The sequence below is a fragment of the Durio zibethinus genome, chromosome 5 (genome assembly GCF_047325235.1).
Source record: "Durio zibethinus cultivar Kanyao isolate XHJ-2024 chromosome 5, ASM4732523v1, whole genome shotgun sequence".
In the NCBI taxonomy this organism is placed as follows: Eukaryota; Viridiplantae; Streptophyta; class Magnoliopsida; order Malvales; family Malvaceae; genus Durio; species Durio zibethinus.
Window position 1 is genome coordinate 21283447 of NC_143166.1, and position 18719 is coordinate 21302165.

General features: G+C 32.3%; 1 protein-coding gene, 1 long non-coding RNA gene and 1 pseudogene across 8 annotated transcripts; 2 read left to right on the top strand and 1 right to left on the bottom strand.

Moving 5' to 3' along the window:
- Window positions 1-855: 855 nt before the first annotated feature.
- LOC111281876 (uncharacterized protein At2g33490-like) lies at window positions 856-7638 on the top strand. Of its 7 annotated transcripts, none has more exons than XM_089760851.1 (12): window positions 856-913; window positions 1011-1258; window positions 1767-1839; window positions 2427-2501; window positions 3083-3144; window positions 3232-3300; window positions 4152-4180; window positions 4284-4491; window positions 4578-4865; window positions 5119-5172; window positions 5643-6622; window positions 7371-7638. In XM_089760851.1, exons 2-12 carry the CDS (start codon window positions 1139-1141, stop codon window positions 7375-7377), a joined length of 1965 nt encoding a protein of 654 aa, XP_089616977.1. In that variant the 5' UTR covers window positions 856-913; window positions 1011-1138; the 3' UTR covers window positions 7378-7638. The 7 variants fall into 7 exon arrangements, with proteins under 7 accessions (XP_089616977.1, XP_089616978.1, XP_022725378.2 ...); XM_089760852.1 differs by having other exon boundaries at window positions 867-905; XM_022869643.2 differs by lacking the exon at window positions 856-913 and having other exon boundaries at window positions 990-1258; window positions 1776-1839.
- On the bottom strand, window positions 7475-11762 carry LOC111281562 (uncharacterized). Its single transcript, XR_016342186.1, has 2 exons — window positions 9522-11762; window positions 7475-9051 (listed from the first exon to the last, which is right to left on the bottom strand). It is a non-coding gene; the product is annotated as an uncharacterized LOC111281562 (long non-coding RNA).
- Window positions 11763-14192: 2430 nt separating this feature from the next.
- LOC149518777 (uncharacterized) lies at window positions 14193-15164 on the top strand (annotated as a pseudogene).
- The last annotated feature ends 3555 nt before the right edge of the window (window positions 15165-18719 follow it).

Genomic DNA, 18719 nt, shown 5'->3' on the forward strand with positions numbered 1-18719 from the left:
GTTGGATGAGTGGAATCGATTTTGTTTGAATAATTTTAAATTTTAAAATTTAAAATTTGAAACGTAAATTGTTTAAATTTGGTATTATTAAATTCAAATTATTTTAGATTAAAATTATTAAATTTTAAAATCAAATTAATTTAATTTCAAAATTTTAAATTAAATTTCATGATTATTTGATTTTAATTTTAAATTTAAATTATATATATTTTTTATCAAATGGAATCCAACCAAATTTAAATATATTGAACAAATTTTCAAATTTCACGCTATACTTTCTTAATAAAGAGAGATTTTTCTGATATAAATAAATGTCCTTGTAACCTGAATTTGAATTCAATGGTAAAAAGAATTGCAGTAACGAAATAGTTTTTTTTTTTTTAATAAAAAAATTGTCTTGATAAAATTAATTGTACAATACGAGTACAGGCTAGTTAGGTCTTTAAAGTAAAATAACTAAAAAGAAATCTAAACTTAATATAACATAATCATTAACCTTATTGCAAGCAAATCTAACTTTTGCTTTAAAAAAAAAAAAAAAGAAAAAAACTAACAAAGGCATCATAATCGCACGATTATACTGAATTCATTATTATTCATTAAAAAAGAGATTATTGACTTTTGACCTTTTACTCTCTCTCTCTGTGTCTGTTTCTTCATCGTCCAGTTTGGCATTTGGTGTTAGTTTTATTAAATAAAAAAAGAATTAAACTGGTGTTTATTGGGATAAGAATAAGATTACGAGTGTATAAAATTTCCGTAGTTGATGTAATTACATGACGTACTACTAATTAATTAATTAATTAATTAATAAAAGAAATGAAATGATTACATTAGAAAAAAGGGGAACAAGGAAGAAGTGAAGAAGGAGCAAATTCTGAAATTTCTGGTTCTCTAAAGAAAACGTATGTCGGTCAGTGTATGACCCTCTTCTTTCTTTCTTTTTTTATTAAAAAAATTTTTTTTTTATGTAGTTGACGTAACCATACCATATCATATATTCATAAAAGAAAGAAGAAAGAGGAAGAAGGGGGGATTTTGGCTTGGAAGTCTGTTGTTGTTCGGAAACAGAAATCACGTAAATATTGTGCGAGCGAGAGAGAGAAAGAGGATTTTTATTGTTTTAAGGCGGACGAAAATGAAGACTTCTCTGAGAAGATTGCGAGGGTTTGCCCTTCACAAGCACGGTGGGGAAACCAAGGACCGAAAAGATGTTCGACCTTTTCCTCAATTCGACGAGCTCGCTCAGGCTTCTCAGGTCTCATTTCATCCTCTCTTTGGTTGCTATAACAACTCCAAATATACATATATATATATATGTATATTTATATATTTAAAAAATTTTCAATGGTCATTTCGATTTCCTAATTTTCATTTGTCTTTCCATTATTCAAACGTTCAGTGAGGGTTTTCTCTATGCTTTGGTAAGTCGATTTATGAATTAACTGGATTTCTTTAAGGAAAGATTAAAACATTATATTTCTTCTTCTTTTTCTTTGTTTTCTTTCTTTTTTCTTTTCATTTAATTTCATTCACTGAAACTTTCCAGGCTGGTCATGGAATAATACCTTGCTAAAATATGTCAATTACTCCAAAAAATGAGTCCTTTTCAGCTTTAATTAATTAAGCACTTCTTGATGTAAAGGATTAGGCTTAAGAGTGCTTTCACCTATAAAAGTTGCTCAAAGCTGTGGCTTGAGATTTTCACCTAGTGGGTGTATTGTTGGGTCAAAGGTGATTTATCTATGGTTTTGTATGATTTGTAGGATATGCAGGATATGAGAGATTGCTACGACAGCTTACTTTCTGCAGCTGCAGCAACTGCAAATAGTGCTTATGGTAATTTATTAATGTTTCGTTTTTATTTGTGCATTTGTTGTATTTCTTATTTATGCGTCACTGAAATGATTTTTTTATTTTTTTTATTTTGGTTTTATGAGATTCATTTAAGCATGTTCTAAGTCTTCATTCATGTAATGCGTTTAGAAGGTTCATCTTTTTGTTACATGCTGCATGTTCGGTTGTTTATCCATGTATGGTTTTATAGGCATCATTAAATTATTTCAAGCTCTTTCTATGATTAGATGATTTGTTCATTTAATGGTAACTAATGCATGGAGTTCAGCTTTCGCATTATTATTATTAAAATTCTTAAATACATGTTTCTGCATAATGCGAATGTCATTGTTGAATTTAAGTTTTCTTTTCAAGTCCTGGCCCTGGAGATTGACAATTTTATAAATCTAATGGTACAAATAGTTGATGTAAGAATGATGGCATTGGTTCATTAATGGTATTTTTGTATGTTGGTTCAAGCTCAAGCTTGATGATAAAATATTAGTTGTCTGGTCTCTAATTTTTGGTATGGAAGACTTTGTACGCCTTTTCAATCTTGAAATCTCTCATGTAGTCCCGCTTATTCTCAGAATTCTCAGAGTCATTGCGGGAAATGGGTGCTTGTCTTCTTGCAAAAACTGCTTTAAATGATGATGAAGAAAGTGGTAAGTAGATATATATTGTTATATTATTGTGCTCAATGTTTGCTAGTTAGCATAATCAAATAACGGATGACTTTCCATGTAAGACTTTACATTTGTACTCATTACCTTTCCGTTTAATAAGTTTTTTCCACCATAGATTGCCCAGTTTCAAAGTACTTCTTGTGTTTTAGTTGTCAACTTTGATTTAAGAGTTAATAAGTTTTTTCCACCACAGATTGCCCAGTTTCAAAGTACTTCTTGTGTTTTGGTTGTCAACTTTGATTTAGGAGATGAATCAAGTAAAACTCAAAATTTTGCAGCCAGTTGAATTTTAGCTTATTCACATTTAGTATATTCGACACTTGTAATGCATCCTTAATGTTGTTACCTTCAATCTCTCAAGTGAGAAAAAATGCAAATTTTTTTTCTAAATCTTTTAGAATAGATACTATTTTTACCCACTTTGGCACATTCGGATAGTAGTACCTGGCTTTAGATGCATCATAGTTGTTTCTTCATCAGAATGTATACTCTGTTATATGTAGCACCAAACCATTTCAAAAAGGGATGTGTGAAAATAAGCTGCTTTTGTTCCTCTGCAGGTAAAGTACTACTAATGCTTGGAAAAGTACAGTTCAAACTCCAGAAACTTGTTGACAGCTATGTGAGTATTTTTTGTTACAACCTGGAAGCTCTCATAAAAGTTTGTCTTCTTTACTGTGCTTATGAATTATTACTTTGCATCCTTCAGCGGTCTCATATATTCCAGACAATCACTAGCCCATCAGAGTCCCTTCTTAATGAACTTCGAACAGTTGAGGTTTGTTCTTATGGAATATTTCTACCAATTATTGGCAAGTTCTATTTGGTTTTTTTTTTTTTTTTTTCTGTACTAATTTTTCTAATTTTGATCATTCTATCATGTGAAGATTATCACTTACAGTTTGGCTTCTTGACTCTTCTTGTTAATGTAGTGCTCAATTATTTGATGGTAATTGCTTTTTCTTTTAAATGTCCTTTACTTTTCTACTTTCTGGACATGTACATATCAAGATAATGGCTAGCAAAGACTAACTCTTGAAGATTCAGTGATTAGGTGTATAGTTTTGTCATGTTAACATAAACAATTTTGAAAGTTTGGAACCTGGAAATTGTCTGTAACAGTGAACAACAGCGGGGAAAAGAAGACTTTGTTATATTTGTTTGTTTGTTATTTCTTTCAAGTAATAGAACTTATTCACCAATCAATACCAAGAAATTCCTCTGTATTCCACTCCCTGTTTTCTTTAAAACATATGAACGCCTTGGGATGGCATCCAAAATGTTTTTGAAAGGCTTACCCCTTGAAAACTTGCTTTATATGTTGTAATCATTATTGGCTTAAGTTCATTCAAACGTCTTAAGGGCTCACATAAGAATCCGACATTGGATACAGGATTTATGTGGGATTCCGTAGTATCTTGACTTGTATGTTATGGTTTTTTTTCTTCAGAAGCGTCGACGTATCATCATTTTCTTATGTATTATGCAAATATTATCAACAAAAGATTAAACTTTTATTGGTGAATCACATTGTTTTAGTTACACAAAATTTTGCATTATGTATTACAGAGCCAGTTAAGCATTTAAATGAGGTAATTTTGAGTGACTTTTTCCTCTGTGTTGATACAGGAGATGAAGCGGCAATGTGATGAAAAAAGGTCCAAGTTTTATTTTTTATTATTTCTTCTTTCAACAAATAGGCAGACACAAAGTTCATCCTTCAAAGATATTGGTTTCTGATATTTGTTGTGTTATCTATAGAAATGTGTACGAGTACATGGCAGTGAGACACAAAGAAAAAGGAAGATCAAAAAGTGGGAAAGGGGAGAATTTCTCCATGCAGCAATTACAAGTAGCACATGATGAATATGATGAGGAGGCAACCTTATTTGTTTTTCGGTTGAAATCTCTAAAGCAAGGACAATCAAGAAGCCTTCTCACTCAAGCAGCACGACACCATGCTGCTCAGGTTTCTTTTCTTTCTTTTCTACTTTGTTGAACTTTTTATTCCCTCTGTTGTTGGTTATTGATCTATTTCCTTTTGCTTGAAAGCAGCTGTGCTTTTTTAAGAAGGCTCTTAAGTCTCTTGAAGAAGTAGAGCCACATGTGCAGAAGATCACTAAACAACAGCATATTGATTACCACTTCAGTGGACTTGAAGATGATGACAGAGACAATGGTGAAGATTATGACAATTATGAAAACGATGATGATGATGACAACAGTGATGATGATGATGATGAGGATGATGGTTATGACCATGATGATGGGGAATTGAGCTTTGACTATGGACAAAATGAGCAAGATCAGAACATGGTTCCCACTTCACAACACTCAATGAAGGTGACTATTTAACATTCTATTTCTGGCTAAGACAAGCTAACTAATTTCTTCCTTGCTGAAATGCAATTGTTGTTGTTGTTGTTGATGTTGTTGATGTTGTTTCTTTTGTGTATGTGTAATGGATTTCACTCTCCTGAGTGTTGTAAAGAAAGTTGTATGGACCTTGCATGGGGTTGACATACATAAAATAAGAATTAATTCTATTTGTGCCTCTAAATGCATTAATTGTATGATTTCCATGTGATTTTTGCAGTTGGATCAAGTAGGCCTTACATTTCCCCAAATTGCAATGGGGGAGGCTGCAAAGGTAAAGAACTTGTTATATTATTAATTATTGTTCACAATATGAGGCTAGATTTTGCAAATTTGTGTTATGTAAATGCGCAAAACCTGTCAAGTGAGCAGTTCCTGATAATTCATTCCATTAATTGCAATCTATGTTATATATCCTTGATCTGCTGAAAAATGATATTGGCTTTTAACGTGTAACGGTTTTATCTGGGTCACATATTCCTCTTTCGGATTTTACCATCAAATATTTTGAAATTAATCATCCTATTACATATCAGGTTTAGCTGGACTATATAATTAACCGTAAAAGTTTATTAACTGAGTCTGATTGGTCAACAGATTTATATGCATTGACTTATGCTGAACACAAAATATGTTATCCTTCCAGTGAAGCAACTTTATAACCTCAAAATTTGCATATTTTCCCCCTTTTGCTGCAAACATATACTTTATTGCTAGTATATTTTACTGTTCCTTATGTTACAGGAAAATCTAGAAAGAAGCCGCTGTCATTCTTTTTCATTTAGAGCCGAAATAAGGAACAGCAGCCAATCAGCCCCTCTTTTTGCTGAGAATAAATTTGACCCTTCTCAGAAAATTCAACCATTATTGGCACGGAAGTTCAACTCATATGTATTACCTACACCGGTTGCTACTAAAGGTTCTACTGGATTAGGTAATCCAGCTCCTCTATCTTTCAAAACAAGTTTGAATGAGCATTCAAACAATTTATGGCATTCATCTCCGCTTGAACATAAGAAATATGAGAGGATTTTGGGAGATAAGAAAATTTCTGGATCTGGCACTATGTATGCACAGTCAATACTGAGAGAGAGCAATAATGCTGCTTCTTCAACTCGACTGCCCCCTCCTTTGTCTGATAGGGTTTTATTTTCGCGAGTTAGTCCAATTGCTGCTTCTGATTCCAAGAAAATCAAACGACAAGCCTTTTCTGGCCCATTGACAAGTAAACCGTGGCCTACCAAACCTGTTTCAGTGGAACATCCACGATTGTTCTCTGGGCCAATTGTGAGAAATCCAATGCCACAACTGCCATCAACATCTCGGAAAGTATCACCCAGTACTTCCCCTCTTGTGTCCTCACCAAAAATAAGTGAGCTTCATGAACTTCCTAGACCCCCAGCCAGTTCAGCCTCCAAATCTTCAAGACCTTTAGGCTTGGTTGGTTATTCAGGCCCCTTGATGCCTAGAGGTCAAGTGCTTTCTGCTACAAATCAATATGTGGTGTCAAAAGCAGCCTCTCCTCTGCCACAACCACCACAGGTTGTTACACGCAGTTTCTCCATACCCTCAAGTGCTCATAGAGTGACATCATTACCAGTGTCCAAGCCACTCGAAACTGCTATCAGTTCAGGGATGTCTCAAGGTGTTGCCTCACCTCCTTTGACACCAATATCTTTTTCTCAAACCCAGCCATCATCAACTAGTTCAGAGACTGCTGATAGGTAATCAGAAAGCAATGCTTTTGTTTCCTTTGATCCATTTAAAATACTTGTGCCAAAATGATTAAAATTCCAGTAAGTTGGTTATTACCATCCAGGGAAACAATGGATGGGATGACTTTACCAGTTGATTGATCATTGCTTGTTGTGCAAGTTTCTTTCTCAATATATATACTATATCACTTTTCAGATACTTCTTAAAAAATGAATATGGCTCAAAATGTGAAAATTTGAGCATTTGTTATGAAGACCGTGAATAAAGACCGAGTGCATCACAATTTTCTGTAGTGCTTGGGAGTGGATGCGTTTGATAGCTTATTCATGACAACCATGCAACTCTAATATTTTTTATATAGAGTGCAGACTTAGAAGTCAAATATATGCTTTAAATCCAGCAAATTCAAAAAATAAAATTTTCAGTTCTGCCTGTCCAGCCCCCAAATGCAATGCCACAATACTTTTGTTTATTTCTCCAAGTTTATTGAGGCTAGTTGATGTTTTGAAGCAGTATTGGAATTTTTATGCCATACTGGCACCTTTATTTTGTTGTTCCCTGTAATTTTTTAACAAGCAACCGTTTTAGAAACTTATGTTGCATTAGGTTATTCCATTAGTGGTCCTCTTATTTGGAATTATCCCTCGCATGCAAGGTCTATAGTTCAATAGCATGAACAATTGTATATTATGCATTCTGGTGAGCTTCTATGTATCTTTTTTTCTATTTCTGACTGTTGGTATGTGATTGATGCAGGAGCTGATTGATTATATATAATTATAGTAGTGATTTCAACTCCTGGCTCGTGGGGGCTACAATTGTCTTTACCATATCATACAGGTGCAGATATGTGAATATACCCTTGTCTATTAATTTTTCCTATATTGTTGTTTTATGTTTCAGCCAATCCTTGTCTATTATAATGCACACTTGGCATGAATCAGTGAAATACTTGCCACATGTTCCATCATTTTTGAGAAATTTTGTATTTTCTTCAAGGCAATAATATAATTCAATTCTTTTATACTATGCAAATTACTATAGTAAATAATATTTGGCAGTATAGGTGGATTGATTTGTCTTTATGATATCTTATATTCATAAGTTTATGACTGTTTTTCTAAAAAGAGAAATATTGATTTTTAACACATCCAATGAGCATGTTTATAGAGCGCTGACCCTCTAAATATATGAAAATACATAAACACATAAATTGAACATACTCCGACTAACATAGAGTTTATGAGTTATTCCTCTAGGCCTGAACCCTCCACATCCATAACCCTACCACAAAAAGATAGATTCAGCATTCATATAATCTAAATATAATTTACTTTGCTGCTGATGTATTAAGAATTTGGTTAGAAACAGGACTTTTATGGTGCTGTATGAAATTAAGAATAGTAAGTTTTGTCAATGAGATACTCAAAAATCTTGCTTAAGAGCATTTGCTTTCGATGAACATGTATAATTGGAATGGGCAAAGTGACATGTTTTCCACAAATGTGTAATATATATATATATATATATATATTTATATATATATTGTCAACTTCAGTGTTTGAGTGAAAGGTGGATTACTGCCATTGCTAGACAAATAAGGTTCCTTTTGGTTGCAAATTTAGTTTCTCAATGCAGAAGGTAATAATTAGATGGGGACACATCTGGGTGATTTTGATTCAATGCCCATTTATCTTGCCTGGATTGATTTTATTGTTTATTTGCTTGCCTTCCTTTTAATCGAATATATATACTCCTATCGTTTTGCCGTTTCATTTCTTTTGTATTTTAAAAATGTAACACCAAACAAAACCTGTGTATATGTACACAACATGTTATTGTGTCTAATGAGCTATGAGTTGTTACCTTGCTGTTCTAAATATCTAAGTATTTATTTGTGATGGAGGATTAAGATCATGCTTGAGTATCTTTCCCTATATTTAACCTGTTCAAATAGTTATATAGGACAATTTTATCATTTTATAATTATTTTCACTTCTAAAAATGACTTGAGTAGAGAGGAAAACCTTGTCCTTTGAATGTCGTGAATTAATTTTGAAATATTTAGTCACCGTAATTTAGGCAAAAGCACGAGAGCATTTAGAATGTCAAGTCCTTTGTTCTTATATATATTTATATAAATGTCTAAGAATCCGAAGCATTTTCCAAGTATTATATAGCCAATGCCATTAACTTCCAAGTATATTTACTGCAAAAGAAGATGCAATTTGCTCGGACGTCACTTCTAAAGATGTCGATTAGTAGCCTTTTTTTTTTTTTTTTTTTAAATCTTTAGTGCTATTATATAACATGGCCGAGATAATATGTGGAATGGGCAATAGTTATTCGTTGCTGCGCATCATCATGTACACCTCCTATATCGTATCTCACAAATCCCATCAGCTCCGGTCCTTCCAGTCTTGACTTGTTCGTAAAACTGTATAAAAATAAAATAAAATAAAACAACCGGCAAAAGAAGAAGAAACAAACACAGAATAGGAATTGAAGCCTTCGACATTTTGAAGCAGAATCGTTACTCATTCATTACTTTCCTCCGAAAACTTAGAGAAGGAACCCGAGGTAGGGATTGTGCACACAAATCGTTTTTTGATACGTCACTGCTCCACAACAGTAGTGTTAAATAATGATGAGGGAAGGGAAAATAAAAATACTACTAATGTCGATGAGACAAATCCAAACCATGACCCACAGGATCTTTAGATTTCCAAGTTTTGTAAGTTGTCTTGGAATTCTTCCACTCAATCTGTTACTATTCAGTCGCCTGCATTCAATGGATATCAACAGAGCTCAGTTTGTGATCCGTCCAAAGGTTTTCATGAACATTAATGACTGACCATCATCATCAGTTTAACTTTACAATTAGTGAAAAAGGAAAAAAAACTTTACAGGAACTTGAGATCGGAGAGCTTAGAAAGTGAAGCTGGAATGGACCCAGCAAGGTTGTTGTGGTAAAGATCCAAGCTCACTAGGCTTTTCAGTTCTCCAAGTTCCTCTGGTATGGAACTCACCCAAGTTGTTCATGTACAGCTCCCTGTAAACATTACATGCAACAGCCATGTCATTTTGCATTAAATACAGCGTCCGTCGTATCATCAACCATGAAAATAATATATTTTCAAAATCAAAATCAGCCAGCCTATGATCGGAGGGTGACACCATCACCGGTTAATATGGTTGGTGAGATCAATCACAATGTTAGTAGCAGGTATGAAACACATGACAATAACTTTTAATTATCCAAAATCCAAGTATATTTAATTTAGCTGCCAGCAAATACCAATATTGGATTTGCTTACGGTTATTGAAGACGCTCAAGCATTCCCAACTCGGGTACTAAACTACCCCACAGCTTTGCATTCCCAAGGTCTCTGCACATATTTGGCTACTCCAATAGTTATTTCTTCTATAGTCTACGTAATCCAATCCATATATACTACTACTAGTGCCAGTGAGTGCTATTTCATTTTCAATTTGAATTTTGCACAACAATTTCATACTTGTTTTCCTCACCAATGGCTTGAATAGAGTAAACAACAAGAACAACTTGAACTAGGGTACGGATTGCCATTAGCAACAGCTAGCGCCTGGAAGTTGTTTAATTTATGGTTACGATCAGAGAGGAATGAGCGGTATATATTCAGATTTCAGACAGAGGGAAAGACAGGGTGAGTGGGTTTGTGGAGATACAGCTTACTAATTTGTTAAAAGCATCGGAAGCAAGGAATCAAAAAATTGGTTGGAAGAATTTATAAGAGCCCACAAAAGGACTGCTACTGCTGTCTATGTAGCGTAAACAGTAGCCACAAAGGCCAGTCCCATCCTTTCTGTTTAGTTGCTTTTGCCATCTTCTGCTTCTCCAAAAATACCCTCATTCATTTTTCTTTTTTCCCTCCACCAATCAGATCAAAGTCATGTGGATTGTGAGGTGGCTTCCCCAGTGCAATGTAACGCACTCCCCAATTGACGCATCAGAATTTTGCTTTCTTGTTTAAATAAATTGACAGGCATCAAAATTAAAATCAGAGAATGTAGAATATATAAATTTTAAAAAATGGCATCCAGATTGCAGAGGGTTGTGTGCATGCATATCTTTCCAACTCTGTCGGAGCCCCTGTCATCTCTGGACTGACATTTGTCTATTTTTAACCCGACTATGTTCTTCAAGTGCTTAAAAAAATTGAAACAATAGCAATGTAAATTATAGTATTTTTTATGTTTTAAAGAGCATTGTCAGAAGAGGAGAATATAAATGGAAATTCTTCAATTAATAAATATTTTCATTGACTGTCTCTGATAAAATGTTATCTTTGCAGATTGTGTTTCATCTTTTTACTTGAGTTTATTTATTACTATATATATATATATATATATTATAGTTCTTAGATTCGGTATTGAGAGGCAGAAGCCTTGGTTCAAAAGCAGCAAAATTCTTTCAAGTCAACCAAAATGTTGCCAAGGATTGGAGCCATCCCATCTTGTTACATAAATTTCTGTTTACAGCCTCACGAGTTGCTCTGACAGATGGGGCTGATATGCCAGCAACAATATGATGGAGCATCTAAACTTGGGATAGGGTCTTGGTAGTTGGCCTGATCATAAGGAAAAGCAACAAAAAATGTATACATGACTGAAATAATCTTTTCCTACAAAGGACAGCTATAATGCATGTGGCATTGAATGTCGTGTGAATGTGACTTGTGACTCAGAATGTATGGTTAAATTAGAACAAGGATATATCAAACGCCATTACCGATTCCATTTTTGAGTTTTTGTTGACTTTTTGTGGGTGCCCAACTAGTTGAAATTTAATAAAGTTCAAACTTGAAATTAACCAGCACGGAACATTGTCAAATGATCACGTTGGTTTACACTTTGACAGGGGAATGCAATATTGCAACTGAGGAGGGGTTGGAATTAGACAGGAACATATGAAAGGGGTGATTATTGGCATATTACAGCTGAGTTGGAGGAGGTCGAAAGTGGTGATTATTGGCATGTGAAACTCGTCTTTTAATGTTCTGATGCTCCAGTTGTTTTGAGTTATTGTCCATGTGCGTGTGTTGTGTTGGGTTTCGTTTTGCCTAGAGCAATTCATGATTAGACAGGTACGTGGCACTCGCACATAAAACTCTTTTGAATCTTGGGTTGCATTAAATATGATCACCACTTTCTCCTGGAAAAGAATGATTTGACTAGGTCAAATTTAAAGCACCAACATAAAATTAATTTTGATTTATAATATTTTAATTTTAATTTTAATTTTATAATTATAATTAAATCACATGAAATTTTCGTGATTTTTTTTTATAAAAACCAAATCCATTATACTCGAACTAGTTCCATTGTCCTTTCTTCAATTCCTAGTAGATTTGAAAAAAGTTGGAACAAACTGTAAAAGCCACGTTCTTCATCTTCTTCTATTTATTTAATTTTTAAAACGAAAAATGAAACAACAGAAAGTTTTCAAGTTCAATGCAAATAATTGGGAATCCAATTCCATTTATAAAACGAGAAATATTGGAGATGATATGAACCTGTTGGCATGAAGTTTATAAAGAAGGTGGCAATGTTGAAACTGCAGCTAGATTTGGAAAATTTGCGGAGAACACAAGAAATCCTGGAAAAAGGTGGCAAATGTTAGATAGGCGAAAGATGAAGATGATCATGAGTTGGTATAAAGCGAGCAAGAGCAAGGATGCTTCATTGCGCAAAATGTAAAATTGACAAGTTCCCCACTGCTTTCTTTTTCCTCCATATATTCAAATTAAATCTGGTTTTAAAGCTTGTCTTTGACAATTAGTTGTCTATTGCCATAAAGAGATTCACAATTTTCTTCTTTTCTATATTATATTTGGTCAAATGCTACGAAAGCCAGCAGTAGCCAGCAGTGGAGCAAGATAAAGAGTCATTATAACATCATTCATTGGTCATGAGGATATTCTTAATAATTAACGAACTCTGACCCTCCACTTTTTATTGTAAATTTTAAATCAATATTTAATTTAAAATTAATTGATAGTAAATAAAGATATTATTATTATATTTATGTGCTGAGAATATTTTTAAGGGGTGTTTAGTTTGAGAGAATTCATAAATTTTCTTTTAAAATTTTACTGGTGGGTATTTGATTCTAATATTTAGTTCAGAATACTCTAATTTCGGGAAAAGTGACAGATTTCCAACAGTGCTCAAAGTCTCAAAATCAAAAACCTATATTTCCCTGTAATATTTTAGGATTCCGAGAGCAAAGTTGTATTGTTTCAAAATTTGACCTGAATAAAAAATTATAAAATAATCATTATCATTTTAAAAAGTATGTTTGGAAGTGATTGCAAATCAATTATAGGTTTCTGCTGCAAAATTTTTTTTTATATTATAATTAATAGCGTTTGGCATGAAAAACGCCTTAAATCAACCATTATTCAAATAAATATTGGGTTAAACAAACATCTTAAAAGATGATTATTTAAGGCGTTTCTTAGCGTTTTCCCAAAAACACCTTAAATAATAATAAAATATGGCATTTTCTTCCCACGATGCCCCAATTAATTCTTACATCAATTATTTAAGGCATTTTCCTAATTGAAAAGCCTTAATTGATAATTAAAAACTAATCTTTTTATGTTCATAAATCAGAGTGTTATGACATGATCTTTTTTCATATACGCTTATAAATATATGATTAATGCATTTGTATGAAAAAACGCCTTAATTGGTTATCAATTGTGGCATTTTTTCTTACAACCACCTTAATTGTCCCATATTAAATTTTTTCTCTCTAGATGATCGTGTTATGACAATATGAATGTTCTAATGTCTAATCGTAAAGCAAAAGAGCTTATAAATATAACTATCAAAATGGCGTTTGTATACATGGAACGTCTTATTCGATGTCTTCATCATGTTTCAATAACCAATATGTTTTTTATTTATATTTCAACAAATCTTAGCTCATAGCATTTACTTTTTTCTTTGAAAAAATTTTAGCTTCATCATTCGTCATTTAATCTTCGTCTTGTTAAAGTTTATTATCATTTTTTACACAAAACAATGTGTATTCTTTTTTATTGATAGTGTATAATCCATGTTACCTTCCAATGAACTTATTTTTTATTTTTTTAGATGTAGTTTAGTTCTTGATTAAAGGCATTTTCGATATATATTATTTGTTTTGTGGATAAATTGTTTTAGCTCATTCTAATCTTTCAATGTTTTTTTGTGATTTATATTTTATTTGATGATGTTTGGGGGATTTCATCTACCATATGCTAAGATTTGCTTTCCATTAAGTTTTCAACTTTAACGATATTCTAAACAATTATGGCTAGTTTTTCACTGAGAAGAAAGATACGATTGGTTACATTACTCATGATGCAATTGAGCTAGATGGAGACTTTGTTGCATTTGTTATGTTTTCTTGTTGTAACTTTATTAAATATTAACGTAAAAAAATGATGTAGACTATCTTATGATGGAACATCTTATGATAAGCTATGCATTAGTGAGTTAAACGCAATGGTCTTTTAAAACAGTATGCAATATCTAGATCATACTAGAATGGACATGAGAGTTTTTGCAAAATTATGTCATTTGTTTAAAATAGAATGGGGGTTATAGTCATCTAGACATATGTCAATAGAAGAACTAGTAATTAGCTTCCTCTATATTATTGCCCATCATACAAAAAATAGGATTATGAAGCGTCAAATGGTCAGATTTGGAGAAACAATTAGTAGACAATTTCATTTTGTGTTGAATTCTATTTGAAGATTACATATGCTATTGTTTAAAAAACCCAAACTCATACAAAAAAATTCAACAGATAATATATGGAAATGGTTTAAGGGTTGTTTGGGTGCCTTAGATGGGACATACATCAAAGTCAATGTAAATACAGTTGACCAACCTAGATACAGGACTAGGAAAAATGAAATTGCTTCTAATATCCTTAGTGTTTGCACCCTAGATATGCATTTCATATATGTTCTACCGAGATTGAAAGATTCTACTATAGATGACAGAGTGTTAAGGGATGCCATTACATGTAGAAAATGGGTTGAGGATCTCATCAGGTATTATTTGTATAATGTTTGTGTAATGTTAATAATGATGTTGCTTATTTCCATATTAGTAATGTTGTTGAGCATTCTAATAGGTAATTACTCTTTGTGTGATGTCAGATATACAAATGGGGAAGGATTCTTGACACTTTATAGAGATCAATGATATCATCTTAGTGATTAGGGGGCAATACTCCAACTGACGACCCTAAATGAATACTTTAATATGAAACACTCTCAAGCAAGAAATTGTATGGAGAGATGTTTTGGTATATTGAAAGCTAGATGGGCAATTATAAGGGAGAAGTCATTTTATTCAATTAAGACACAGTGTAGAATCATTTCTGCTTGTTGCCTTATCCATAATTTTATTAGGTCTGAAATGGTTTTTGACCCTATTGAAGGGGATATTGCTGAAGGAAGTATTTCCTAACCAAATGAATCTGAACATAAGATTTGATTACGTATGTTGAGCCATCTGATTATTAGACTCAGTTTAGAGATTATCTAGCTAATAATATGTTCACTCATTGGTTGCAATCCCAAGGATAATAACCTTATAGATATGTTTTGCACTTTATTATTTGTTTACCTAATGGTTTTTATTTTATGTACCATATAGTTGAGTGTAGAATTTACTTTATATCAATGTTGAATATATGTTTACAATATATTAAGGCATTTTTGAATGCCCAATGAATATTACAATTTTGAGTACACACTTTTCTACTTTATTTCCATGTGTATTCGTTTATTTCGTTCCCTTGATTTTTTTTATTTACTATATTGATATTGTTTTATAATGTCTAACCATGTGATTTGGAATTGAAATGTCTTAATTGCATGCCAATTCATTGTAATCCATTCGAGGCATATCCAAAAGTAGATTGGACAATTTAGACTTTGGTAACCATTCATGGACTCGAGAGGAGGATTCGTATTTGGTTCATTACCTATATTCTTTGGCTGAAGATCCTAGATGGAGAGCGGATAATGGGACATTCGCATTGGATATCTAGGTTATATTGAACGAATGCTAGAGCAAGTCATTCCGACTTCACAACCTAAAGCTACTTCCCACATCGAATCTAGGGTTAAGTTGCTTAAGAGACAATATCATGCAATTTGTGATATGAAAAATTCTAGTGGATTTGGGTGAAATGATCAAGAAAAATGTATCATAGCTAAGAAAGAAGTATTTGATAAGTGGGTTCGGGTAAGTTTTTTTAGATTATATTATGGCTTATCATCTTTTTGACCTTTTTTTTTTGTATGACTTTTGTTTGATTCATCTTTGTTTGAACTTTTGCCAATCACACCCACATGCTAAAGGGTTACGAAACAAACCTTATCCTATTTTTTGGTGATTTTAAAGTGATATTCGGATATGATAGAGCAACCGATCAACGAGTCTAAATAGAAGCTGATGCGATTGAATAATTAAATGCTAATGATGATGCTTACTTCTCCTATAAGTTTGATATCAATGTTGAAAGAAATGCAGAGAGGAGACAATGAAAATGAAATTGGTTTTGCTGTTCTAATCAATGCTAGGATGACGTTGTCAGATAAAAAGCATTCTAGGAGCGAGGATAGACCAATCGTTGCGTTGGTGCATTAGATTGGCAATATTGGTGCTTTATATGATCGGGTTATGAATGTAATGGAAGGTATTTTAGCTTACTTCAAGACAAAAGTTGAGAATACAGATAGAAGAAAAGTCACTTTTCAATGAAATAATACAACTCGACAAATTCATGCCTAATGAAATACTCATTATTGGTGAGTATATGTTGAAAGAAAATCACAAAGTTGAATTTTTCTTTATGATGCCAACTATGTTTAAAAGTAATTAAATTAAGAAACAATTAAATGAATGTAATGCATATCACCCATCATTTAACTTGCCTTCTCTTGGACACATGTAGACCACACTACATTTTGTATACAGATTCATTGTATAATTTTGGAAACCTATTTATTTAATTAAGGTAGGAAAATGAAGCTTGTAAATATGCAAATTTAGCTTCGCATGTTAAACATGGGTTTATTTATATCGAATATCATACTTATGTGAATCAAATACATATTTGTAATACTACAAATTAAAATTTTGAATTTAAAATATGAACATCGTAAGACTTCAATATTACGCCACACATCCAAATTTATAACTGATAATGTTGGGTATAAAAATACTTTTTTCAAATAATCCTAATCATTATATGTGTATTCATATAAGTTGCCAATTTATATAAAATAAATACATACCAATAATATTAAACTAATACCTCAATCAAAAAGTCAAAATTATCCAATCAACATGGCATGTTAAAAAAATTATAATTAATGTAATGCATATATTTACACCCAACCAACATTCTCCAACCTCAAGGTATAGTGAATGATAATACATAATTAGATCATTCTTTATGCACTTCATCAAGTTCGTCTTTCGCAAAGCATCATTTACTCTCTTACTATAAAAAATAAGAAGTAAATGTTAATAAACGAGCACAAAGTTTAGCTTTTCTTATTGAAAGATATTACTATTGTATGGAATTAATACTAACCTTGAATGGTGTGGTCATAAAATAATATAAAACTATCTCTCTCAGAAAATGAAGGATATAGTATCCACATTCAGTAACTCCTAATTGACAAAGTACCTAAAAAATAAATTTAGTGGATTTACGAAAATTTATCTAAACAAACTCAGTATAAAAGAATAAATTTCACATTTATCGATAATGATACCTAATTTATCTTTACTTTCTTATCAACTGTAGACATTCCCCTAAATTGAACAAAAAAAAAGTAGTTAATACAAATATAAAAGTAATTATGAAGAAATACAATATAATCTAATAACATGTAATACCTTTTTATTAAATTATAAATATCAGGGTTAGTGATCGCCATTGGTTGAATAGAGTTAAATAAGTATGGCGTCAAGGAATTAGTATCAGTTACAATAAGTTGCCAATGATGTTTGCAAAATAATATGCATTATACATAAAAATTAGGCATCATCTTAGATGACATCAAGGTTGGAATAATTAGTTGTACGAATATAACTTATGCAGCATTATACAACACCAAAAAATAATCGGCCCACTTTGTGTGCATTGACCCATATGACGACCAAGAATAATGAAAGTGCCATTCACCTTACTAATCACATTAGGGTCAATGAATTTGAATCTATGGGTCATTTGTCTAGTATTGATCTCTCTATATAGAAAGCTACACGATACCAATCAATAGTGTCGGTTAGTAATACACCCTAATATAGATTAATAGATTTTGACTTTGAATTTTTAAATTTATAAGCTAAACTCATATAAGCAACAATATCAGAAGTTGATATTTCATCCATGGTACAAAATGCCTTAATCTTAGGCCCCCAATGTAAGAAATTGATGGATGGTCAAATAACCAATCATTGGACTCAATGGTAATGATGTTTCTTTTGGATAAATAATCAAGTGCATAATTAGATAATGCATCAATGGTAGTCTCAGCAAGGGTCATCCTTTGAGTCCCAACATTCTGCTACAATATATAATAAAATATAAGTATTAAAGCCAAAATCAATAAATATAAAATATAAATAAATATTAAGTGAATAAACAAAATAAAAATAATGAGTGATACCAGAGTTTGGGTTTGCTATCAAACATGAATTACGAAAGCTTGTCCCTGTTGGATATTGGTAATTGACTACCCTCCAAACATGTTAGGCTACATTGTTGCCAACATCGCCTCCAAAGCTACGAGTCATTGCTATTGATTGTTCAGGCATTGCTTTTGCTCATCAAGTCTTTGCTATTGTTGTTAAATGATTGCTTCATATTCTCCATTCTTCATTGGAGGGGGTTTGGGTTAATTACTAAAGAACTTTGATAGCAACACAAATCTACCAACCCCACGAACTCAACTATGTCTTTCTTTCAATCCTAATGCTAAAGACAAGAGATCTTTGCCATAATCAGTTGCTAGTTCACAGATTCAAATTTAGTAG